Here is a 27,974-nt window from a genome sequence, read left to right as displayed (position 1 = left end):
GACGACAATGGAGTTTGAGTGAAGCGAGCTTGAGTTAGCGAGGTTCAACTGCCATTCCCAATCTCTTCTGGCTGTGCCTTTACCGCTGAGTCGCGAATAGCATATATGCAACCAATCGCTGTGTTCATCATAAAGGAGAACCCGTTTATTACACACAACGACTTGAAACAAATAATGCAGAGCCCTAGAGGTACACGATGTCATATGATACCACAACCTAAAAGTTTCATAAATCTAATAGACCAATAATCATTTGCAAGTGTAATCTGGTTGCAAACAATTTGAAAACTTGTTTGAACTCTAGTTCGGATAAGTCAATTTCAAACAAGGAAATGGAAATTATGTCTTACTAACCTGCACTAAATGCAAAAAAGTTATTCAATCAACTTACGTTGATGCCTTATTTACAAACGACGATTTTCAAAATGTAACGAGATATTCTACACGTCAGTCGATCGCCTTGTGGCGAATGGACAAATTTACATTTGAATCATGGGTTACAGAAGGTAGAATGTACAAAACTTCACAAACGACAGACATGTGCTTTAAATAGATCCAACGAGCGTTCGTTTCCTAAGTGAACTGAACAAATCTACAAGATGTTTCCTAATTAACGTGTAACTAATCAAAATATGTACTCAAATTTAAATTATCCATCTTACGCGCCGATGGAAAGGTCCTAAAAACTGTGCGATCATGTGCGATTTGGAAACTTTAAGAGAGGGTGCAAATTACGAACAAGTTGCATTGAGCCCTCATTTTTTCAGTTCGAAGCCGACCAATGCATGATGGGTAAAATATCTATCACAGAAATATCTGCTATTTTTCAAGAATGATTTGTTGATACACTGAGAATTGTCTTAATTTTTGTATCGTTTTGTTTTTACAAGATGGAATTAACGGCACTTCTATTCTCTTGCGATTTTAGTTACACTCTTCATCGCTGAAAATGGTTATATGACAGGAGTAACTTGCTCTAAAATCAAAGACTTTCATGGATAACATCAGGATGAACCAGTGTAACTATTCCTGACTTACTTAAATCAGTTCCCTTAAGTTCATAGGCTGAATCTTCCCGACGATCCTTATTGAAAATCAAACTTTTAAATTGTTCGCAGGGTTCGTCTCCAAAGGATTTCATCGTCTCTCAGCTGATGGTTATCTGGAGGCAATTCTTTATCTCGGAACCCAAGCCAAATGGCCATGAAAATCAGGTCCCAGTGGGGAAAAGAGCAATTCTAAACATGTTTTGGCTCGTCTGATGAACTTGCGTCCTCATCGCCTTGTACCTCGTGGAATCTGGTCTTTTTCGATCTGCCATTCGTTTTAGTTTTGGGGCTGCCGTTCATTACGCTGGAACTCATGCTGTAATGGATGTCATCCGAATTAGTCAATGATCTTCCACATGTCCTCCGCAACAATCGAACAAATGCAGTCCTAAACTCCTTGTTAAATAGTGCGTATATAATGGGATTTAACGTGCTGTTAATTGTCGGTAACACGTACAAAAATGTCGCACGCAAACCGTCGAGGACCTCCTTCGAGACTTTAGGTGGCCTCAACAGACTTATGTCCCACAGACTGACCAGCAAAAAGACAAAGAAAGGCAACCAGCAAACGACAAATCCCCCGATGACAATGGCCAAGGTCTTGGCAGCTTTGACTTCTTTAACGATGTTGATAGAAAACCTTCGACCGCGGCCATCTTGTTTAGAAAGTTGAGGTTGCAGAGAAGCTACGGCTCGAGCTTGATTCATGGCCACACGAAATACCAGTCCGTACATGATCAATATGACCATAAGTGGGAAAAAAAAGTCCGTGACCGTAGTAACAGTGTAAAATATCTTATCTTGCTTATAACACTTTGGAAACCAATTATATGGTGATTGCTGAGAGTCTGTCCAGTTTATGCCGGAAAGACCCGCCCAGGTTATGGAGTAGGCCCAGATGATTCCGATGATTATCCAAGCTGCCCTTGTGGTCATCAAGGAATGGTACCTGAAAGGATGCACAATGGCGATGTAGCGGTCCACCGAGATGGCAGCCAGGTTATAGATTGATGCACCAGCACAGACCAAATCTATCACGATCCACGTTGAACATAATTCCTTTCTGGGGCACCAGTAACTATTGTGAATCGTTTGGTCAATACGAAAGGGAACGTACAGAAGAGAGAGCAACAAATCTGACACGGCCAGAGATACGATGAAGTAATTGGTGACCGTGCGAAGCCGATGATGAAGGTATACAGTCAAGCACACCATGAAGTTTCCCAGGAATGTCACCAGCATGATAAGGATCAGAAATGCTGTTTGGTAAATGTACTCAAGTTTCGTTTTCTCTTGACATAGCAGTTCCATATTTGGTGTTGGATTGGTTTGGTTCCCTGAACTTGCCATGTTCTTTATGACCTTTAACTCTCGCAGTCTTTGTCCTTTAGTTTTCCAAAGAAAATTCCTTGGTAGTTTGTTAGTTAGAAATCGATGGATGAATTGTTAAGCAATCCTTTCCAAGATTCAGAGCTTTCCTTTTTAAATCTTTTCTACTTCTTTCTTTGAATACACTACACTCTGAGATGAAACTGTGGTTTCGAAGTGGTTGGTATCTGACTAACAGACTAAGCTGACAATTCGCAATGTAAATACCAAGGAGACACACTACTTTGACGTCAAAATGCTTTTAAGGCGAGTGATTATGTCCACGAGTGTAATCACCTTTGCGTTCCAAACTGATACCAAGCACTTCTTACTCGTCAAAGGAACTCGCAGAGTGTGGATCTTTGCGAAGTGTTGCCTGCAAAACATGAAAAATGAGAAAAGGGTTCCTGATATACATATACATCAAACTATTTCAAAAACACAATCCTCGTAATTTAGGCAATATGTGCGTCGCATGCCTCACAAAGTAAAAATCTCTGTTTGGACAATTGTATTAAACCACAGACGCTAATCCCTTTAAAATGTATCTTAATTAGGCATGACCAACATTAGTTCTTGTTAACTTCAAATCAACGTCTTTGAGTCCCAGAACAGATCTTTTTGGAACGTAAGGCGTTTCATATATGACGTTCTAAATTCAATTAAGGATAAAAGGAAAAATTCTTCGAACTTCATGAACGCGTTCGAAAATTTATAATAAAAGAATTCAATTAGGACATTGAATGTTGTTTCGCACATGTACAATGGACTGAAAGCATTGTCCATTAAAATGATTTGGTGGTGTCATCAGAACGTAGATAACGAGCATAACATACGAGAATTATAATTATTTTGTTACCATTCGACCTGGAAGCCGAATATCGATAAGCCTCTTTGCAAGTAGGTGTTGGGCTCGCTCGGTGGATAAAATACTAGATTTTTAGTTAGACATATTTACGGTTCAGTCCAGAAAAATTGAAATGAAAAATTTAACCCACACACAAAAAGCACTGGAACAATATCAGATACAATGGCTTCGTCTAATGGTCTTTCATTTAGATCTCAGTTGAATATAATTAGGTATCAATACCAGCAGGGCTTTTCAACGTAATATTCCACACATTTTGGTTCAGTTTCTTACTGTAAGGTAACGATCAAAACATTTACGGCACAGCAAGGAAACTCACAGGAAAACTTCAAGAAATATCGACGGTATTCGCTCGCCAGCTAACACACACAAATTTGTTTCATACAAAAAGAGGCCTGTACAGCACTGGCACGGAAACAATCGCCTTTATCAGCTTCATCCCCGATGATAAAAAGTTTCCAAGACGGAAATTGATAATTTCCCTCGAGCCATGAATTTCCTCCTCTCACTTTCACGAGAAACATAGTTTTAACCTTATAGTTTCAGGTAGTAATCTACCTTTATCGCGACGATTTATTTGCCCATCTGACAGCCTAATTACCGTGGAGTGGTTTCTATAGTAACTACAATTAAAAGTCAGATGGATGAACAACTGTTCTTTCTCTTTATTATAGTCATTTCTTCGAGCAAATAAATATACCTTTGCAACCTCGTTTGCAGTCGATAGAACTTGAAATTTTAATGTTGAACGACAGCGAAAAAATTGTCCGAAGGAACATGATAACTACACCGTATGTGTTCTACTTCTTTTCGATCGTTTAGATCTCGGGGCGGCTTATCCATGAAAGAGCCATTCTTCACATGTTGACATAAAAAGGCGAAAGAAAATAAGCAAGCTTAATCTCCGTGACTGTTTTCGTACAAGTAACTTAAAATAAGTTGTTCAAAACTGACAAAAGACGTACAGACCTCTCAAAAACGCCGCGAGGCATCCCAATGAAGTCAAAGGCACGCGTGCGAGCTAATTGTCAAAATAGACTACTCTCACAACAACTATTACCAGTCTACGGGAGTGTTTCGCCAAAAACAAATAACTCGCTACTGAAGTACAATATAGCTTCTATACTGAGAACCTACTGCATCAAAACCGACTGGGTTGACTCAGTCGGTTCCGTATGAGGAAACCAAAAAATACCAAGAATAAGAAACGAACAAACCTTACAGCCAGTTTGTATCCCTGTTGGCTTTAAAAATGCTCTACCCACGGTTTTCAGTAAGAAAATTAACATTTTGGCATAAGAAAGCACCGAGGCACGTTCAACGCTCTTCTTGTTAGTGGTACATGAAGGAAATGTATTGATTCCTCTGCATATCAATCTAAGAAGAGGCGTCGGTCTGACATGCAATTATCAAAGATCTTTAAGATAAATATCGGCTTGCCACCTGAACAACACTTGCGCTTATTACAGGGAAAATTTATTTGCAATAATGAGCTTGAGTGTCAAAAGCACTTCCAATAAGGCCCATTCGTTAATTGCCTGAAAAGAAAAAGTGTTGGCCTTGTTTTTATTTTTTTTATTTTTTTCCATTCGAAGTTGCTTCTACAACCAAAGGAAGCGTCTAAGTACATTTGAATCATGTGGAAGAACATGTTACCCGGTTACCTTTTTTAGAAAGATGTCACAGCATAGTTTGCATAGGATAAGGAAAAACAAAGTCTTTGGTTAATGTGAGCTTCATTGATTATGAAACATACTCACAATTGCAAGGTTATTTTCATTAAATGTTTGTTGTGGCCACTGTGATGAAACTGTAATAAAAAATGAAAAAAAGGGTGCCACTATACAAAACAAAATTAATCACTATTTTGAAACATTACCGGAAATAAGTTACTTGAAAAGCTTTGATTAACGAAAGAAAACGATTCATCACAGAGCTCTCCTGTAAGGTTTCAAGTGTCTTAGATCGGCTCGAACCGTGGTGGATAATTTCGGGAGCAGAGCGGTAGTCTGTCGAGTTGACATTTGTATTATTAAACTTCCTTTGTTTACATAGGTGTTTAGTAATTGATTCGTACCGGAAAATATATGTATCTGACTGTCCATGTGTTTCCACTGATTCTACCATTATTTTGCTAGAATGAAATATTTCAATCAATTAGCTGTGTTCGCTAGCTAAGTAGTGTAGTTTTCCTTAAATTACGAATACGAAAAACAAAGAAAATGCATTTATCTTGCATTTGTAGGGTCATAGGATCATTTGCGGTCCCGGGATCATTTGCGGAGCTGTACAGCAGTGAGAACTATGAAAACGTCTTTGAACAGCTACAACGAAACATTTAATCTTGAATTTAAAACTCTCGTTGACACGATCTTTTTAACAACTTGAAATTATGGAATTGTGAAATTGCGCAACTACTATGTTGCCTTCGCGACGGATAATTCATGATTCTGTAAATCCGTACATGATTACTTATTCAGAAGCTTCCACAAAAACTCTATATGACTATTGCTTACAAAAAAATTCTCTCTTTTCACAAAAAAGGGATATTTGAATTTGAAATTGCATCGGTGAGCTTGAACAGTTTTAAAGTTGCTATCGGATAGCTTGTGTTAATATCTGTCAATATGGAGTGCTCAAGAATAGTCGAGACTAATTGAAACATATGGGTCATGAAATCATTCCTAAAAATTTTACTCAACGCAATTATTATGGCAAAAACAGGAATTGCTTTAAAATACGTGCGAATTTGTCGAAAAACGTCCAAGTTATTTGTCCCCGCCCTTTCCTTGAATAAGATTAGATCAGATAAAACTGTAATGGAAAAGAAGGAAAAACGCGCACGAACGAAGACTCGCGCCAATAAGTATCCGTATGAGAAAGAAAACGGGTTTGATTTCAGATATTGGCAAACATTTCTTCAGGCTTCTTGCCAAGAAAACTTAATGCATGAGTTTTTTTTTTTCTCAGCTATTGAAATTAGCAACAAGGCCGCGGCATGTTCATCGATAGACTGAAGCAACTTGATAGACTTTTGAACGCTGATATCATTACTATGATCACTTAATTAAACTGCTTTGATATTTAATTGCATACAGCCTTAGTGGGTGATTGAAGAATGACTGATCCCTGACCCAAAAGGTTAGTGTTAGAACGTAATTATATATTTTTGTTAACTGACAGTAGACGAAAGTCATATCCACAGTTTTACACATAACAAAGTACAATTTTCTAAACGTGAATAAAGTTTAGAACTTTTTCCGTAAGTGTGAGTTCCATTTCCTATCCATTTCCGATTATACAAATACTCGCGTGTTCCTGCATCTTCTTCTAAGTTATCTGCTGACCGTACAACATATAAAACGTTGTGAATGGAGATTTCCCTTTCGCAGAAAAACAATCCATGAAAGTAATCTTTCGATAACCTTCGGTTGAATCTTATCATCCGAGATATCTCAGGTTTAAGCTGTCTGTTATCGATGTTTAGTCTGTGTTCGGGATTACATTCGCCTTATTGTAAACCATGCTTCTGTCCAAAAATAAAATCTATCGAAATCCTAGGAATTTCATGAACTCTGTCAGCGAAAGTCGCCTGAACTTCTATTTTCCCTACAGTTTCGAATCGTGACCGCGAAGTTTTGAAGAAGGAACGAGAAGTCCTTGAAACCTGCTCTTTCCGCCTGGCGTCACTCAGTCAGAGAATTGAACATTTGGTGAACATAGACGTCTACTCCTCTACGGTCACGGACAATAGTGATAATTTGTGCAATGGAACGTGAAATAAATACATCTCATTCATGACACGTATTTTTCCCTTCAGCACGCGGTTTCACAAGCATATTCGACTTCGAAACTGAAGGACATAAATCATAATGATATACCCACCTACAGAGAAGCCTTCGTCAGAGTTCACGCTCTAGAACAAGTAATCAATTCCAGAAAGAGCTATTATTTCAAGATCTACTGTTATTTTTTCTTAACACTTGTGTAAATATTTTACCCGATACGCCAAACTCCTTTCAAAGGATTTTACGGATAAGGTACCACAAAAATTGGCATTACCAGCCAAAAAAAACATCGAGAGAGACAGTCAAGTTTAACACAACTCACCTTGTCGGCAGCATTAATAACCACAAAGGGTTGTTCGTTACTAGCGCCGTAAAATTATAAACGAACCGTTACCAGATGTGAAGTTACTAAGAAACCGGTCGAGGGGATGGTTTAAATGCTGGAAGTTTGCCACTTAAACAAAAATTTTTTTCCCCGCCGGTTTACCGCTTCCCAAAGGCGAGGTAACTAAGCTGCTCCGGTCCGTGACCTTCGTGTAAAGTGCGGCTTCGATTTTAATACTATATACGTTAAATTGCAGCAAAGGGAGCATATCTTACATCTTTCATGAAAACTTTGCCTCTTCCGACGGAGGTTTTGACCTCAAAAGGGCTTAGGATTTGACAGCCTGATCTCTGCGTCACTTCGATAAGACTTATCAATTATAAAAATAATTTTGGTTTTTTACAACAAGAATCGCACGAAACTAATGTTGCGCAACTTTGGTTGTAATCACCAAATATGGCCATTCGTACTGTTCAACTTTGCGTCATTAAGAGATTAATCTATGATGCAAATGAGGTCACTAGGTAAGACGTTTGGCGTTCATGTTGAAAAAAATTGAGGAAATGACGAAAACAGGCAGAAAGAATAGTTACAGGAGAGGATAACAAATTATGCTTCCTGATCTAAAGTTACGGCTTGTTGACACAAGGAACTTTTTCTCGGCACAGGTCAACATTTAATTGAACTCAGTGGAGAATCTTTAAAAGATTACGTGCTAGAAAAGAACTTCTTTAAAATCCTTCACACTTTCCCAGAAGGTCGACCCTATCACGTCATCTACAGCAGCTGACAAAATTCCTCCTTTGCTGATAAATATTTCGTAACATCCCCCCTAGTCCAGGAAGTACTTGTTATATCTTTCCATCGACATTACCAGGCCAAACGCTTCCGCAAGAAAAATCTGTTCTTTTAGTCGCAATTTAACCACACCACGTAGGAAAAAAAAAATCCTTGTTGAGTTTTCTCATTATTTCATGACTCCTATCATGAATCATAACAGACACATTGGTCGAATAATCCAGGTCCTAAAAAGCTACTCGATAAGAAATAAGCTTTTCCACAATCTTCTCCCGAATTATTTATGTGAAATTAAAATCTTCATTACTTTTTGTGGCCAGAGCACGCGATCGATACAATTTTGTTTTCAATACTTTGTCTCTTGTAAGTCACAATGTTGATGCTGTGCGACACAATTGAGAGTGTAACGTTCAATTCATTATATAGCCTCGTTCTGGGGTCTAAAACATTTTTAATTGCTCCATGACCGAAAAAAAACGACAGAAATACAATTCCTATGACAGTTTAATAGCTTCACAAAAAGTTAGCTGTTACAATTCCTTTTCCACAAATTAAATAAAGTAAGATTCAAATGACCTGCGGATGAAAATCAAGCAAACACCCTCTTAAATTTTTCCTCTCCTAACATGTGGCTTCAGAGCTCAGTTGGTAGTGACGTTCAGCTAGTACCTGGAAGGCCTGGGTTCGAATGTCATCAAGGCCGGAATTTTTCCGGCTACTCTTCTACAGTTGTTTAAATTACAGTCCACCTTTGCTTAAATCTTTTCTTTGTAATTCGCTGAAGTTTTACGAATCGTTCCTCACACTTGATGATCTTTAAATCAGTCAGCTGGTAATCACAGTCTTAAAGGGTAACCTTGTGGTGCATATAAGATACATTAAGACCGTGGAAAAGAGAAAAAAACAAAATGGATTGGGTGATTTTCATCGACTGCTAACTCCCAGGGTGATCGGTACTTATTTTCTCCTTACAATTATCAAAATAAAGTTAGGCACAACGGCGATGAGAAGACATAAAATAAAATCAAGCAGACAATGTTATTTGATTTGACACCAAATTCTCGCCGTTAAAATTCCAAGAAATACGTGGCAGACAGATGAGGGAATTTAAAAGAGATTTTGGCGATGAAAGATTTGTGATCCAAACATACTCAGCGACAAGTCGCCGCTTGTCTTCCTGCTGCAATAACTGCATGAATTCAAATCGACTGTTTCCTTGACAAAGATTTAGTTGGGGGAAAATCAAATTTCTCTCCCAGAACTCATAGTCAACTGAAGGAAATTGTCGTTGTGAATTAGCTCCGAGTTAAGCTGCATGTCAGGGGGCAGGTGCACTAAATTCTGGGAGCCCCTGGAAGGAACGACGCGGCACTTCCAAACTTGAATTATAAAAAAAACATAAAAAAGAGAGAATGAGAGAGGAAATCAGTCATTACGATGATGATTGGTTTTGAAATATGAAAAGAAGATCGACAAAAATGGGCGCCCAAACCGAATGAAATATGTAAATCCTCGAAGAAAAATGAAGATCAAAATATATATCATTGAATCATATAACACTATGTAATTCACAACGATATATTGCATAACTATTTGTAAGATGCCCTTTTTTCTGCCAGAGTTTTTATGTTCTCGATACAATCTGCTACAAATTTCTCCTTTTGTTGCTTGAGTTTTGGTTAAATATCATTAACTCGAGTTATATACCACGATCTATGGCTCTTTCATCTTCTTGATCATTTAACAACACTGCTTTACCCACCGACCGAGAAAGTTGCACTGCAGAAGTAAATGTATTTGTAAAAATCTAAATTTCGATTTAAAAGCAATTATTTTTTTATCGTTTTCGACGCAGAAGTCTTTCTCAATTCTAAATTGTTAGATTTAACATATGACAATGGCTGGGTAAGCAGGTGAACGAAAATTTCTTGTGATGCACCAACACTTCTGTATGAGTCGCGCTGGTCGATAAAGAATTTCCAATGGGGTGTTTTTTTCCTTCTTAACGAACAGTATGCTGAGCTCGCCTCAGATACGGCTATCAGCTCATTCACAATTTAGGGGTTCTGTACCCAGAGGGCGCACTCGTCTTTAAAAAAGGCTGCCTGCGATCCTGATTTCAAAATTGCGCGTTTCGTAATACTTAGTTGCTAGAGGTACGCTTTCCTACGCGTAAATTTTAAGTATCGAGAAAACCCGATCAGAGGAAACACTCGGAAACTACTCGAGTCGGCAAATAAATTATTACATCTTGCTACAGCTCTTGAGAATATTCTTTAGTCTTTCTATCGCATGCTAATTCTACACACCAAACTAACAGTACCATAGCACTCACTTCGAAGCTAATTCCATACCAAACTTTGCCCCACTGTTGACTTTTTTCTATTTTTCCATTCTTTAAAATACAGTTGGGGCAATAAACCATACCTGTCACAGTTAAGAATCCTGTGTAAAACCATATTGCACGTTGCGCCGGTTGCATTCGCTCGCTTTTTCAATGCAGTCAAAGTCCATGTTAAATGCTATCTCATATTTGCCGTGGCAAAGTCGCGCCTATCAATATGACTGGATCCTGAAACAATGCCAGGCTCTTACTTTTGTGACAAGAGATTTCTGATAATGCGCGCAGGCTACAAATTATACATTCCCCGTCAATGTCGACTTATGTTCGAGCATATTAATCGAGATTTTTTTCGTTGGCACAATAATGAGTCGTAAAAAGAGCTTAAGTAGAAATTTCCAGCCAATTGGCAGGTCAACAGACCAGCCGCAAAGTTTCGCTATGGTCTTTCTTACTGATAATGAATATTTTTAGGATCATTTATCTTAAGTCTGCCATTGTTTACAAAACCCGGTGGTCTCGCAAACTTTCTTTAACGCTGAATGTCACAATTAACATTTCTCAATCGTTTTCCGTCATTCGGAATTGAAAGCTGATCCAAAGCTCACCGATATTGCATATGAATTTATTACCGTGTAAATGACCACAAATAATCTTCTCCCTTTAAATCAACCCACTTCTTCAATAATGAAAAAATCGTTCTTCCGAGATAATTTACCCGTGCGACTGGCCACAGAAGTTATTTTCTGTTCAAATTATAGCACTCCTGACACACTCGAGAATCAAAATTAATTAAAAAAAACAATTTCGTAAATATCACCTTAATCTTTTCCCGACAAATTTAATATTAATATTTTCCAGCAGGGTAAAACATATTCGTCGACTTAGGGCTTACACATATTTGCATTAATAACTGATAAATGGTTTTTTACCACGTATTTTTCTTCGGACTGACGTGAGTTAAAATATTAGAATTATTTCCCTTTCGCGCGACTTTACAACCAGGGGGAGGGGGAGATTTCTGTCGGTAGACTTGGTTATTGGAAAACGTGCTCGAAATCGTAATCTAAGGGTGCTAGTTTGATTTGTCCCCTTTCCAAGAACATTCTTATAACAGCTTAGTTTTCACACTTAGGAGGCATTTTCAATCTTTTTTTCAATTTACATTTTGAAAGATATTTTCGTGAATTTACGCCAAAAAAAAATTATGACAATGTTATTGCTTTTTTGCGAAAAAAAATTATTTTGCCCAAACTCAACCCTAGGATCACACTGAAGATCGAAATAAAAAAGATTTTTTTTAACGTTTAAAGACTCAACTTAAAGAAAAAGAACGAAGAGAGAAGAACATGTCTAAAGACTTCCTGATGTACGTCATAGTCCCTAAGTTAATGACAAAAATGTCCAGAAAAGATGCTTTTGCGGTCAGTAAAATTACCACTTGCCGGTATAATATGTTGTTTACAGCGTCACACACTTTGAAAATCAAGATTTATACAATTTGTCTTTGTCAGTTTCGCTGAGGCAATGAATAAGTTAAACACCTCATTCGCAATCTGGTTCAATTTGCTAAACTTCTTTAAACTGTCAACTTTTTTAATTTGTCGTATTTGCTATGCTTTGTCAAATGCTGAACTCGTTTGCACCCTGACCGAAAATCAGATCGAACTGTTATAAAACTGAGATAAAAAAGTATAATCTACCTCGTCAAATTAAATGAACCTACTCGATATAACCACTAAATGATTTTCGACTAGCGTTTAAAAAAAAAAAATTAAGCTACCTGTAACTTTGTCGATCAACAAGAAAAACATTTAAACTGATTTACATCAAAAGCAGCTTTTGAAAGAAACTAATATATTTACTATTACTTACGGTACGGTAATGCTCGTAAAGCTATCCGTCCCCGTTCAAAATTCACCGTAGAGTGGGGAACTTTGCAGCAATGAAGTTGACACTGAAAACCACACCTACGAAAGCGATTACAAAATTAAAGTTTTTTTTTATGCCGGCCCTTTTAGAATTAAAGGGAATAACCCCACGCTCGGATCGAATTAAGGGATAAAGATTCCTGACGCATCACTTAATCGCTTGACATTGTATTTTAGCACTTGGTGTACGATTCTCAAAGCCCCCGACTGGAAAAAAAAACAACTATTGAAAGGGTTAGTTCGATTAAAAACCGGTTTCAATTTATTATCAACATGATGGTAAAAATCCTTTATTTTCTCTTGTTCAGTCCTTCGATTGAAGTAATCCAATTCTACATTATTGTGTAATCTCAATCAGGAACACTCATGAATAAATCTTAAATTGTTTTGATTAACTCAGCTATCTTGCTTTAAAACTCTTTGTCATGTTTTTTTTTATTATTATTTTGTCTTGTTTAATTTTTTTTGATGTTCTACGTGATCCCACGTGTCTACTTGACAACTAAAGCGCTGGGTGTTTGCCAGTTTCACCGATCCATAGAATCAATTATATACAAGTCATATGCTGGTCATCGAGCGAACTTTTTCCCCGCTCAGTCTCATCAAACATATATAAGTCACATGCTAGCCACCGAACAATTCCTGGTGAGTTTTACATGACATCAAACTGAGCCCTAAAACACTCACGAACGGTTATGAAGGCGCAAAAAGCACGGAAAGTTGCAACGCAGATTGAGGGTGGAATAGCGAAGGTTCATAACTATCAACATAATTAATTTTAGAAAAACCTCGAAAAAAGGAGAAAGAATATTAAAATTTTTTTTTACGTTATTCAAATTTTGGAACAAAATCCACGTTTTCATTGTTAAACAAGAAATTTGTCAGTGATTATTATATTCAGCCTGGGGCAAAGTATTTGATGCACCGCTTAGACGTGTCGGAATTAGAGAATTAATCTTTGTCAAGTTGTGTGTTTTCTTTTTATTCTTTTAATCTGACGGTTGCTTTGAGAATTTGAACTTTAACACTTCCTTCCATTTTCCAGCTGCAATACTTAAGAAATCAGTGAATAGCCTTGAACAGCGAGATAAGCGGCGATTCGCAAAAGGCTGAATGCTTATTTTAAATTGATTTCAAGGCTGTTTACATTTTCAAGAAGAGAACAATCATTTCCCCATGCTGCGAGCTCGTGAAAGTACTTTTTAAAAAACAGCAGTTTAAAATGAATAATCTGAACTCCCCGGCTAAGTTCAATTTACCTGATTGCTTTGAACCCTGTTTTATTCAGTTTCTAATCCAAGTAATCTTTTAGAGTTCTCTTTTATTATTTTTATTCATTAGTGCATCCCTAGGCAAAACAATGACGAGCGACGGAAATTATTTTCGCAAAATTATAAACATGGCATGACAAAAATTATTGTTAATAGATATCTGACGGATATTTTAGATTTTATAGGAATGAATATCGAAAGCAATGCTTGTGGTTACGAACCTGAAATAAAAATATCAACATCTTTCAACATTGGTTCGAGAAGCCAAATGTGGAATTTCCGAAATTATTAACTACAATTCCTACAGGTAGGGTTTCTCTTTCATTGAATCCATTTAATATATTCGTGCGAAATCTGTTTTGTCAAATCGACTTTATCAAATAAAATTCTGACAAAAAAAAATGTCACAACAAATCATTCTCAACACTGTTTCGCCGTGATTGTATCGGATCTCATTTTAGCTCTGTGATTTGAAAGTTTTTGACATCTTGTTTGTTTGAATCACTGCAGTTTTCTTCAATTTTTGCTTCTGGCCCGGCGAAATCCGGTTTCTAATCAAGCCTCGACATCAGAACTCTACGAATTTTCAGTCTACTCCGGCAAAATAAGGATTTTACATATCATACAAACTCACCGCTCGGTCGACTATGTAGTGCGATCTTCAATCGCACATGATAGATGTAGGCAGCAGAGCTTGAAGACCTGCTGAAAGCTGGCTTAGAGAGTACAGTTTTATAGTAGATAATAATTTGCGCAGCGTGAGTAACGTAGCAGTGAATAACACCGGATGTGACTCTACGGTTGACGACGAAATTGATCATAAAACCAAGCACGTACCAACTTGTCAAATGGATTAATGCAATATCGGCATTACATAAAATGTGAAAAAACACCATGATGTCAACTTATGAGCCGGATTCTCCTAAGCGTTTTGTTAATGCTCTTAAATTGAACTCCGAACCAAAAATGTTTCTCAAAATAAACTAAATTACAAACAATTTAACGGACCATTAGAAACACAAATCCCGAGGTTGTTGAGCGAGCGATGAAAAGAAGCGCGTGACTTTGCATGACCCCCTGACGTATTCACGTTTGACGGAAGAGAATAAGAACTACCATTAGCCTAAACTAAAACCTTGGTAAAAAGTCAAAAAAAAAAAGAAGGAAAACGAGTTGAGTTTTGGTTGCATAACCGTTCTTTCTGAAATTTTTTGAATTTTTGCTCGTTTATTTGCTTCATTTCTTCTTGAACGCCTGTCGACACTTTTCAACCTTCTGTAATGAGACGAATAGGCTACTTAAATCAAACGTTTACTGAACCATTCTACCTACGTTTTATACAAGTTTTACAGTCGTACTTTCTCTCAATCACTGGTTGTTAAGTAAAGTTGTTCCCCCTTCTGGTATTCTTTATGAATTTAACTCAGTTAGACTTGAACAACTGAGCTGACTCAGTGAGGATATCTTTGGTGCACAGAAATGACTTCCACTTGCCTTAAATATAAGGTAAAGAGAATCATATCTACATGTATTTCAATTTCTTCATTGTTGTTTACAAAAAAATTTACGCGGAGAAATTTCATCCGGCTAATGAACGGTTTATCAGTAGAGGAGATGAAGATGTAAAAAAGCCACATGGAAAGAAAAGTTAGTCTCGATCGGAGGGTTTGCAATGGAGAATTCAAGGACATCGACGCGGTCCACAAAAAATACATGATGGAACCTCTCCTTAGGGACACTTCTATTCAGGGGACACTAGTCCTGTTTCAGAACCCCTGAATGGAGGTTACTCTGCATATCATCTCTCTCTCCCCGTCAGTTCTTTCTCGTCAGTGGTCAAAAGATAGGTAAAATATACGAGACGCTTTGTCTGAGTTAGGGCCATTTGAAATTGTTAGTTTTCTCAACAGGGGTAGCTGGACTGTGCTAAGAATCATTGAGTAGCTATGCTGCGAGGTACACGTGACACAATTACCTGTAACACGTGACCGAGTCGGACTCTAAGCGCAGATGGCATATATCTTTCGATTCTAGCTGATAAAGAAAACTAGATTTACACCAGCCTTTTTTCTTGGAGGTGAGTCTACATTATGAAATGCACAACGTGGACGTGTGCGAATAGCCCGTGAAATACGACCACCGCTATTTTCTCGGACGTCTGCAGATAGCTCGTGAAGTAGGAACACCGCTATTTTTTATTCCATCCCGCCATTCCGCTGCGATGAACATTTTTATCCCAAACCCGCCTAGTTAAATCCAAGTTGCCCTAATTCACTGTCTTATTTTAACTGATATAGCCTTTGCAATATTGACCATGTACTCTCATTAAGGAGAAAGGCACAAACTTGCTAAAAAAAATGGTTAAGAGTAAGACACAAAAACGTCACCTACGAAGAATTGAATTGAGTTTTCATTCTTTTCCTGAATTTTTTAGGCTATGGTTAATATTGAATTAATGTCGCTGTCACGGAAATAACGCTGTTGTGAATGAACCGGCAACTTTGTCAACGTGCTCACTGCGGCTTTTGACCACCTTTTTCTGGTCAAGGTTATGATTAACTTACGTCACGTGTTACTTACGCAACAAACCACGTAACATTAGTAAAACATGGGAATTTCATGTATTTTTATCCGCGGTTTTTGGGAATCACAAAGCTCGTTTTGATAAAGCAAATAAATACTTTTTAGTGTCTCTGAAGTCTATTGACTCGCCACTTGAGCTAAATTATGATCCCGCCTATACCCCTCCTATGCCTTATTCCGCCTTCGAAACGAAGCATATCCCGGTCTCGTCTGCCTACTTTCATCGCGCATCTCGCCTTTAAAATTTCTCATATCCTTCATCCCGCCTCGATTTTAAGCCTCATCCTGTATCCCGCCAAACCTATGTTGGACCCTCTTAATTGTCACCCTGGGGCCATCACCCTCTTCAATCATTTAGCCGGGAGCACAACTAGGTTTCAAAACCTTATCGGACAACTTTATGAAGACAAATTAAATATATGGCGTTTTCTCTAATTGGCGTAACATACTTTGACATGCCCAAAACTCACACGACTTGAGCTTTCACAAGTTTGTTTACAGTATACCTAAAAGATTGACTTTGATATGTAAACATTTTAGCCCTGTTGTTAACAGAGAACGACATTAATATTTATTACAATTCATTTGGTGCCTTGCGGTCTGTTTGATAAGAGGCTCTGAGTGGCATCATTCAAATTAAATCATATTGAGTTCATGTTTATCAATTAATTGAAAATGCACGGAAGTCTTTTCAGTAAATTTTTTCTCTTAACACAATGCTGAAATTGACTAGGAATTTCCGTTATCAGTTTTCTTAATCAACTAAATTTCGCAAAATTTTGCATGTTATAAATCATCTCGGACTCTCTGTGCATGCCGGTAGTTCCCAATTGCATTCATTCAGCTTTTTGAACCAACCAATAAAGGATGCATATGGTAGCGGCGAAGCGCAAAGACCACCGCGCGTTGAGTAATAACTCTTGGAATCAACGTTGTGAACGCCTCTGACAGAGGCTAATGAGCGAAACATAACATCCTAGACGTAAAATCATCAAGTGCTATTCGCCCTATTTGAAACGGATCTTTTTTCAGTAGTTGATGTAAACTAGATGTAGGCTGATAACACGACATTGGAAGAAATTAGACCTTAGTTAAAAAGTAGGAAGAAAGAGGTGAACCAAGTTCCTGTTCTACAATCGAAGTGGTGTTGAATGATTGAGTTCACTCAAGAACAACTTTCGCTGTTAAAAGTTACAAAGGATGCAGGTTGTTACGTTCATGGTTTCCGCTTAATAAAGTGCTCCCGGCTAAGTTCTTTTCAACATATGAAAGCTAGGAAATTTTAAGAGAGCTAAGAAGACACTTACACGTTTTAGTCGAAGTCTGAAAATCGCAGGAGTTTCCTATCGAGCAAGGTACGAATATTCAATTCCTTGCAATCGGAAGCATCTGCCAGTGAATAATCTTGCATTGCGATAATGTTTGGCTGTAAATCACATTCCCTGAGCGCGGTATCTCATTCACGTAAAAATATTACATGCAGTCGCGAAGGTGCTAATAGCAGAGACAAGTCTTAAAGTCGCCCATGTTGACGGTCCCCTCAAACGAAATGTGTACGTATGCCTTTTGACTTGATACTGTCAGCGTATTATTACTGCTAAGATAATGTAGAAGAAGTAAACGTGTTCAAACGAATTCATGATCAAAAAATGGAAATTAAACAGCAATATAACTTCCAGTGATTTAAACCGAAGCTAACAAATGTCAGCGTTTGTGTATACTTAAGCATAATCCTCCAAGCTGCAAGCTGATATTAATATGAACAAAGGAGTATGGATGTACTCCAGAAGTAGACTGAATGCTGGAGCAATATCTTCACACTAAAAATTTAAAATTAATACGAGTCTTACTGTTATTCTTTGCGCTTTTTTAACTAGGTACTCACTGTTAAACCAGCTCCAGATGCAAAGATGAGAGAACTCTCGTTTTTTATCCTTGAACACGGGATTATCATAACGTATTACATAAAATTTACCTCACGTCAAACAGTGTTGAAACACGATCCTCTTTTATAATGGTAAGCAGGTGATAATGGACTTTTACGAAATTCAAGCCAATACAAAGTTTACTAAATTAGTGAGTGGGCTTATTTAGTCTGACTAAAATGCAGATAGTCTTTAAGGTCCTGTCTCGTTCTGAAGGGCTGAATTTTAATTTTTTAATGAAAAGTAAATAATTTTTAGGCGACGGTCTTGTATATTCAGTTCTGATCAGTGTCAAGAACCAATAAGAATGGAATTTTAAGACTTATAATTGGCCAATTTCCATTGGCGTAAAGATCAGTAGGTAGTTTTTCCGACTTGATTAAAATGAACTGAACAAAAGATTTTCTACAAAAATTATTCAGGAAATTATTTTCCTTGTCTCCGTTTTGTCGCTGACGTTAGACGTGTCATCAATTGGTTGCGCAAACAACACGATTTTAATTTGAACGAAATCACAAGGAAGGGGACAAAAATACTTTTGGAAGTGGGAAATGACGACTAGTTGGGCCGGTGGTGGAACTTGTGAGCAAAGCCGGCAGGGATATATCTAACGATTGAACTTTGAGAAATCGTTGACTCTCTTTGCGATTAGCGCTGAACGACAATCAGATGTGACAGGCCGACAAATTGGGTGATCTAGTTGTGCAGTAGTTTTTACTTGCACAATTTATTGGTCTATACGCAACAGATTAAAGTCCGTTTGCATCATCTTTGTGTAACATGTTGGTAACAGGAGTTTTTGTAGTTGGATAAGGAACGTGAGAGAAATTTATTGGGGCGAAAGGAGGGGGTAGGGTTTATGGAAGGGAAAATCATCATGCTCTCGGTAACCTTTTTAAAAATCTAATATTAGGGTTTGATTAAAAAGGCCCTGAGTCGCTCAGTCTGGAACTTCAATTTTTTCTAAAGAGTGAATCATAAACAAAAGGACAACACGTCGCCAAGTTGATAATTTGTTAACCACTTAGTGAGCGGTTATTCTTCAGCTGCTTTATTTGATGAAATATTTATAACTGATATTTCCTTTTCCTTTTTTGAAACCTCGAAACAAGTTATGATATCTCTCAAATTGGTAATTGCAACAGCAACTTTCCCATGTTTGAAGATCAATATAATTCGAAATTAAACTAACAGTTTACATCTGAGACGACTCCTTTTACCATGATATTTTATTTTTTGGAAGATCTTCTACCGCATTTCCTCTTTTATACTTTTCGTTGCACATCCTTCAGTCATCACTGACGCATCGCTGAGCTTCAACCTAGCTAGAGTGATCATGATGTTAGCTTAAGATAGCTCGATTGCGTAAGCTACAAATTATGAAAGCTGACATTGATCGACAGGCAAATCTCATGGCAAACTTGGCTCCCATACGTTCACTGGCTTGACAGCTACAAAATTTAGAATACAACGTTTCTTGGCTGATGTTATTTACGAACCTGCTTCGGGACGAAAATGATTAAGATCAAAAAGGTTTTTTTTTTCCTTTCTCCTCAGTTCTTTACATGAATAATAAAAAAATATGGAAAACGCACGAAACTCTGATGCAGTCACTGGGCCACACAAGGACGCAATTTAAGCTTTTTATTCATCGATTTTTTTGTTTGTAATAAGCGCAATTTATATTCATGATTAAAAGGAAAAACAGTTTTAAAAAAGGGAAAATTTGGCATCATCTATTTCGTTTATTAAGCCGAAAAATAGAGAGCAGATTGATCTTTTTCGTGACAACCACAAATTAATTTTCTTCATATCTTTACTTTTTACCACTCTACATTACCATAGAGCTGGGCTCTTAAGGGTTTCCTTCGATTCGAGTTCGATATCACGAGATGAAAAATTTTAGGTAATTTAGATTTTTTTTTCCGAGCGCGCTTGGCGCTCTTTCGATGAAACCAACATCAACATTTCTCGAAGTTCTGTTTTAATCTTGGTTATAAATACCATCAGATGCATGAACTCGACTGCCGGGTAACCGATTTCTGCCTGTAGGATTTCCCTTTGGCTTTCAGACAACATTTTGTCACCGAATGAAAACTCAGAGCGAGGTTATCAAATTGGTTTTCAATTTAGGGAAAAGAGTTGTGTTTTTTTAAACATGTGTTAACTTCATTGGAAATAAAGACCTAAGCTCATAGCCTCCAGTTAAGGCCTTCTATTAAAGGATACCGATTCTTAAGCATGCATAGGTAAATTAAAAAGAAAAAAAAAACAGTGTTACCTTAACAAACGTCACGAGGTATCGACACGTCAAAAGGACGGACGACCGCTTTCCAGTACTCTGCAGCGAAATACTAAGAACCCGTTGGGTAGTTTGCCTTAAACTACTTTCGTTTCATCCAAAAGCTTCTAAAACAGATCAGTAAAATGTATGTCAATATTTCAAGTGCTTAAAAGCTTCCTTGGGGATTAATTAGTCATTCATTTTTTAGTGACTTTCATTTCTTCTTCATTCCTCTCTCCATTCTGGGAAAGAGGAATCAAGGCCTGGAAAGGTCAGACGATGCTCTGGCTTTATAATCTTTGGCTGTTGTCGGGATGATTAAAAACCATGAGCGCTCGTTAAGTCTCAAGCATTTGAGGTTAAATATTTTCTTGATTTAGAATCCAGCGTAAACTGATAAAAGTATATCCATCACAGAGAGGTTCTTGAAACGTAGAACGCAAGATAAGGGTTCCCAAAGCAGCAGTTGATTATTTTTAGTTAACATAAATCTGAACTTGAAAGAAAAAACCCAGCAAACGAACCATGCACCACTGTATTTACAAACCCATTCAAGCACTCCCAGTGGGAGCTTACTCAACCGCTTGGCAGCTACATCTTGGTTTCTGTGACTTGAAAAACGTCGTCTATATTTTATCAAGTGTACAATTCGCAATCCTTTTCAATCTTCTCCATCCTTTATTATAAATTTTTTCCTTTATTTGTTTCTTCTAATTTTGGTGAACTTCATCATACCATGATAACATCTTGTGGTTTCCCACCAATTTTTTTTCCAATTTTCATCGCAGAAAAATTCTCGTAAACTAAAGCTTTCGAAAAAGATTTTAAAATCTTCCAGTCTCTAATAATTCTTTTGATCTTGTGTCAAGTAGGAACACTAAACAAGGAAGGAAAAACATTACCGTTGATTACTGCGAGTTGCTCATGAAATAAAATTAGGACCCCGTTTGACTAACAGCGAAGAAAATCAATAAAGTAAATTACACCATTTATTTGCTCTGTATGAGTCCAACGTTATGATTATTTTATAAAATTATGTCGCTCTTTATTCAATAGTGATACCTCCCGTTCATTTACAATCATAAGTAAAGATTAATACTGACAGAATTCGGATTAGAGTGGAATAAAAACTTTCACCTCGATTAGGGTGTTTTATAGCATCTCTACTGTTCGGATGTCCAAAGTACAGTGGGCGAGATCCGGCGAAAATATGTATTAGGGATAGAACATTCTGCCTCAACATCATTCATTGTTACCAATTAAGGCTACGATTGATAATTAGGAACCTTTTCAGTAAAGGTTTCCGGCCGGATTGCAAATAATTCATCTTGCAGGTTATGGAGGATATCTGTATGAAAAGGTTTATTGATTGAACAACCACAAAACGTGATTGCTGTATAATGATCGATGTAAGACAAATTCGGAGAATTACATTCAGATAACAAACAAATAAGCCGTAGCTAAAGTTACAAACATCATAGATGACTCTACGCAGATGAAGAAATATTTACTAATCCAAAGATGGTGGAACTGCAGGCAGATAATTATTTCCCAATCTACACTTTCCAAACCGCGGGCGCAAAGGGTCGGTCACAGACCTGATAGTGCCTACGACATTGACTGCCGACTGTCTTCAAAAATCGTGCATTATCAATGAATTATCAATGTCGAGTTGAGCTGAGTTATTTGCCAAAGCCGAAGGCTGAAGCAGACGACACGAGGTTTGATAATTCATGAAAACCGAATTTAAAAGCTGTTTTATTGAACAATTTTTTATGAACAATCTGCAAATCAAACACTGCAATTGCAAAAGTTTGAGACGAAAGGCTTGTAGGCTAGGCAGACTTTGAATTCGACATGATAACCCAATATCTGCCGCAGATATTGGGTTATAATGTCGACTTCAAACTGCAGTAAGTCTGAAGTATAATGTATAATAATCGGAGTTACACGAGAAAGCGTCAAAACTTATTGATCCTATACTTGTAGTCCAATACTCTAAGAAATAGACAGTTCGCCGCTGTGTCATTCAATTTCAAAGGCTGTCTGTTTAAAGGTCTCCTGCATATTCTTACAAGAAAAATTTTTGGTTCGTCCATTCGAAACACAAAGTTTTTTATTTCTTCGGACTATCTGATTGCCATGCTTGCCTTATCTATTTCAACGGACAAAGGTATCAAGCCGAGGTAATAAGCTCTAGACGGACTTTGCATCTGCCAAGATAAAAGCGATCGATTTACACGGAAAAACGTGATTAATAAACAAGACTACCGACCTTCTAAAGGATATAAAATTGCATTAGTCTTACTCTATTTCAAAGCTCATACAGATCGTAAACGGACAAAATTTAAAGAAATGAAATTCATATTCAATTTAATCCTAAGTTTTAGCTGTTCTATGGTCGTGAGAGCATAAATCGAGCCCTGAAACTTAAGCAGTCTCTCGCTTCACTCCACATGTTTTAAATATATTTTTCATACTTACAGCCAAAATTTAAAGAGGAGGTACTGACTGAAAAAACTCTTAGGATGTAAATATTTCAGTTATAACTAAGCCCCTTTCTTTACAAAAAAAAAAAAACAAAGATTGCTGCGTTATAATCCACCTCGACTTCTACTCTGTCCATGAAAGTGAACGGTGATTTTCTTATTCCATTTACCTTGTATTTCCTTGTTGCATTGGATAGCTAAGTACTTTTAGTCCAATGCTTTTTCCAAGTTGTTTTTTTTATGTCTCCTACGTTCCTCTGCCTTACCCAACAAAAATGAAACGTTATGCTGCGTTCATTTATCAAGAGGCTTTGGGAACATAGCGTTTATTTATCTTCATAATTAAAAATCTTTCCACCCATGGCCATTAGTCAATTTACGGATCTGTTGTCTAATCCAGAGAGATTAACTTGATGGTGTTCGCCTATTGCTAACTGAAAATTTTGTCAGTACAGCATAAAAGATAAAATATCTGCGAGGGTGTGTTTAAACAAAGCGAATCTGAGATAAGTGAACTCGTTTTGTTTTAACAAATATGACATTTGTTCCTTCCATTTTATAAATTTCCAAATTTCCCGATAAAATTAATCGAAAATTTTTCCCAACAAAGAGCGCTATTAGATCCAATGATTCACTTTTTGAACGCCGCGGAACTTGGCCTCAGTTTTGTGACATAAACTATATATAACTACCATAATGCATGGAAACAAAATTGGCCAGTCTTTTTTTTAATTGTGTTTCCCTGACGTTTTTATATGATTTTCATTAAATTCAGAAAATTCTAATTTCCTTGGTGTAAATAACCGGCGGGGAGTTTCCCACCAACTGAATATTCCATGATTATTAATTTTGAGTTCAGCTTGCGATAGTCTCTTTTTTGATTGATTTGTTAGTCAGACTTGAGACTTTTGTTTTAATCTCTAAGTAAACCGAATGAAAATACCTCTTTGCGTATTTGCTCTGGTTTGCGTACTGTTTCACCAGCCTTGTTTACCAAGTAAAGGATGTGTTTACTGAAATAAATACCCTACAGTACACTTTCATGTTGCAAAAATTAATAAATATGAAATACGTTTGTTTTTTTATATTTCGCCGCAATCTAGCTACTTACGGAAAAGATAAAAAAAAGTGTTTTAAGAAGTAGGAGCTAAACCGACCATCGTTTTTTTGAGAAATCTCCACGATATCTACAAAAGAGACTTTGGGTGAAAGCGGCTTAATTCAGGGTATTGAAGGTAATCATTGTTTTAAAAGATGAATTATAAGCCTTAAACATTTAAACGTAAAACTATTGGTTTTGAATTGCCATGGTCAAACCCACATAGAAATAACTACACAAGGAAGGCTTCGTGAATTCGAAATATCAAAACCTTTATCAGTACTACTAAAAAAAATAGCCTGTGTTTTCCAAGCTTACCCAATTTAAATCTATTCAGTCTGCGCCACTGAGTCGTACATCTGTTGCATAATTGGGCTTCCTAAGAATTTTCCTGCTGCTTCAAAATGTTGTTACCTCGTTCAAGTGACTACTATGAGTGGTAATGTATGGCTGAAATTGCCAAGAAATCGCGTGAGCCAAAAATTTATATTTGTTAATTACGAAACAAACAATGCAGGGGGATGTTTCGTTAAAAAAAATCTATTTCTAAGTTATGATTGGAGCAGAATTTTAGTGTTTCATTAAAAAAATAAATACATAAATAAATGCAATTCAAATTTAAATTCAAAATTCATCTGTTGCTAAAAGTCCGGAAAAAAAAATTTTACATGAGGTGTTTTTGTGATCAATTTAGCTAATTGGTTCGTTGTTTTCAGACCAGCTTCACGAAAAGCTCAATTTAACTTTACATATTTTTACCTCCCATAATTAACACGCTCCTTACAATGGTTCGTGTTTCGTTGAAACGATTGATTCTTGTTACCAAAACAGCAGGGAATAGTTAAGGTTTAGAAACCAATAATTCGAAAAAGATAAATTTCCAAATCAGCTTCGGCTTTATCATACGAATTATTTCTAAAGTAAGTTTAGTTGAATCGGTCTGGTGTTTTAATTACTATTGATATTACGGCCAGCAATGTGTTTTTAAGTAAAATTTAAGCGGTTTTGTGTTTTGATGACCTACCGCAAACGACGAATTACTGTTACTTAATCCGAATTCCGAACGACAGAACGTTTCATTTATGTTCGGATGAAAAAGAGGTGAACATTTTATTCACACGGACATTTTATTTTTATTTTTCTGTATTTTTAACGGGAAATAATAAGCATTTAAGATAGAATACCAAAACCGAGTCCAATTTTTTGGAAAGGGCTATTGCAAAAAGATTTTATTTTTAATCGTCCAGTTCGAAAGTCATTCAGTCATACAATTAACGGAATGGAAAAAAGATCAATTTTCCAATCGCTCGAAATCTAAATAGCGCAGATCTAGAATCCTGAAGCAATGTACGGTGATCAAAGCTAATTCCCCGCCTAAAACTAACATATCTTTCTAGCCACGATTATTATACCGTTCAGTCAGGATTCGGAATGATTTCAAAAGAAAAATTACCTTAAACGCTTACGTGTTCTTATCCTACCAGTTAAGTTTTGTCCAATCATCAACTCCAAATATAACAATCACAAAGCATACCCACAAAACCCTCCGCAAGTCGTGCTGGTAACTTAACTTCGCATCAAGCTGTTGTACACCTGCCGAAGATGTGTTGTTGTAGTTCGACGGACCGGTGTAAAGTGACTGACGGCAGAAAAGCTCTTAAGCTATATTAAAGGTATTGAATAAACATATCTACATAAAATCATGAATATTATTTGCGAAAAAAATGAATCCCATAATAGGTAAGGTGTTGATAAAGTTACGATTGTTATCGTTCTCTATCGCTTGGAAATTAGACTTCCCTTTCTGATTTTGAAAGTGTTATCACCTTTTTTTAGTTTCCTCTACCTGTACCAAGAATAAAAGCCATTGCATATAAATGAACGTCTTACAATTGACCATCTTTGCAATCGCTAAATTTAACACCAACAAATAATTAGGTTTTCTTTTTATTTATTCTTAGGATCTGTTCTACTAATACCCTGCTTGTTTCATTATCTCGAAAAACGTAGTCATTTCTTTCAACGTGTAAAGTATAAATAGAGTTATTTATATTGGGTAAGCAGAGATTACCTTCCCAAAAAAGACTGTAAATTCAAGACACTGACAAATTATCACGAAAGTTAATATTAATGCCACAATGATTTACAATATCTGAGGTGAAGAAAGTCAAATAAAGATTAAAATTTGGTTGCGATATAAAGTCTCCGGCGGTTGTGTTATGTTTTTTCCGAGCATTTTCATTACCTATGGCTTATGTAGCAATAAAAGTAATTTTAAAAAAAAAATTAACGTCTTCCATTCTGAAGTTGAATTAAATTTGGAGTAACTGTTTCCTGCGAGTTTTTAACCAGACACGTAATTTAAAATTGAATTATAACCACTCAGTATCTTTTCCTTAAATCGTAAATCAAATAGGACCCTATCGTTTGCCAAAATTTCTTTTCTTTTTCCTTTTCCTGATCGAGGAAGTAAGCTCAAATTTCAATTAGGAGAGCAGGAGACCCACAACGGGAATAGCTTATAATATTGATTAATTCATCTTCGACTAAAGTTAGAAAAATCAATGCGCCGAAAATTGACGGTCTGGCTAGATTCTGAGCATCAGTTACAACATGTTACAATTGCAAAACAAAAATATATATACATTTCTTCGCTGAGTTGTCTGGTAACTATATGCGTTATGCTAGAAATTGGATGTATGTCAGGGTTTTCCACGTCTTATTTGAGGATGAACCGACAGTGAGTTTAGTCGCCTAAGAGATTTCCTTAACCTTGCCCCGATTCCTTAGCAATTTTAACACTGCACTGACCACTGAAAAAAAGTTGTCTTGGCTACTAGCCACAATATCTGACATCCAAATTTCTCCTACTTTATTAATATTTACATTCTTGTTACTCTAGTTGGTACGTTTGTCTTAGAAAAAAATCGAATCAGCCATCTGTTTTGAATGGCATCGTTTGTGTAGATCTAAAGCTGCCCCCCCCACCCCCACCCCCACCCCCTGCAGCATGTAATCTTATTCTTTGTATCTGTGAATGTCCAGCCCTGACGAAAAAAGGGAAAGAAAAACTAAAAGAAGAAAAATACATAAAATGCAGATTAAATTGGTTGGTTTAGATGATAAAATTCATGTCTGACTAGAGAAAACAAAAACAACTGTTTAGGTTTTGTTTGGTATTTGGTTTCCTAATCTCCACATTTCTTTTGTTTATTTTTTCTTTCTTTTGAGTTTGGATGAGAAGCAATCTGTCACTTTATCATTGTACTTAAAACAAGAAAAGCTTAAAATGCGCTATCCACTTTATTTTTATTATTATTTCTTTTATTTTTCATTTGATATTTCTTCGTTCAGACTCGTAAAAATGTTTCAGTCATTGCCAAAGGGTAATTTTTTTTTCCTCTTAAGGTTACCATCCATTTATCGTCAATGCATCCTGTGAGAATAGATGCCAAAAGCTATTTATGTAAAAAATAAAACAACAGAAGTTCGAAAACAGCATTGCTGAGGAAAAAAAGAAAAGAAATGAAAAAAAGTACGAATTTATGTCAGAAATGAATGTACTAAAGATGTTTTACGGCAAAAATGGATTTGCCCACTGTTTCCGCTATTAAAATCCCTATACGAAAAAATTACCCGACTCTATGTGCCAAGAATTTTGCTAAAGATTTATGAAACGAGGGCAAGAAGTGCTTTCTTTACAAAGTCAAGATTGCCTCCAGGTGATATTTAGAATTTTCATCACAATATATCCGGAATTAGCAGCAGCAATTCTTTATTTCAAGTCTAATTCCTAAATTTAATTAGTAGAGAGGTTTGCTACCATTTCATTATTCTAGGCAGCCATATAGCTAA

At 36.7% G+C, this 27,974-nt stretch overlaps 1 protein-coding gene across 10 annotated transcripts; it reads right to left on the bottom strand.

Annotated features, from left to right (window-relative positions):
• Window positions 1-123: 123 nt before the first annotated feature.
• Window positions 124-25,741, bottom strand: LOC131794308 (histamine H2 receptor-like). Of its 10 annotated transcripts, none has more exons than XM_059111818.2 (4): window positions 25,654-25,741; window positions 20,529-20,656; window positions 12,413-12,507; window positions 124-2,793 (listed from the first exon to the last, which is right to left on the bottom strand). In XM_059111818.2, the coding sequence occupies exon 4, from the start codon at window positions 2,397-2,399 to the stop codon at window positions 1,239-1,241; it is 1,161 nt and encodes a 386-aa protein (XP_058967801.1). In that variant the 5' UTR covers window positions 2,400-2,793; window positions 12,413-12,507; window positions 20,529-20,656; window positions 25,654-25,741; the 3' UTR covers window positions 124-1,238. The 10 variants fall into 10 exon arrangements, with proteins under 10 accessions (XP_058967801.1, XP_066020156.1, XP_058967803.1 ...); XM_066164059.1 differs by lacking the exon at window positions 25,654-25,741 and adding an exon at window positions 24,438-24,569; XM_059111820.2 differs by lacking the exon at window positions 12,413-12,507.
• Window positions 25,742-27,974: the final 2,233 nt, after the last annotated feature.

Source organism: Pocillopora verrucosa, chromosome 3 (assembly GCF_036669915.1).
Source record: "Pocillopora verrucosa isolate sample1 chromosome 3, ASM3666991v2, whole genome shotgun sequence".
In the NCBI taxonomy this organism is placed as follows: Eukaryota; Metazoa; Cnidaria; class Anthozoa; order Scleractinia; family Pocilloporidae; genus Pocillopora; species Pocillopora verrucosa.
Note: the sequence above shows the minus strand (reverse complement) of the source record. Positions and strands in the feature narration are given on the sequence as shown.

What these genes read in the sequence shown, in the direction of transcription:
- LOC131794308 (XM_059111818.2), bottom strand. Translation starts at nt 2,399, where the DNA reads ATGGCAAGTTCAGGGAACCAAACCAATCCAACACCAAATATGGAACTG.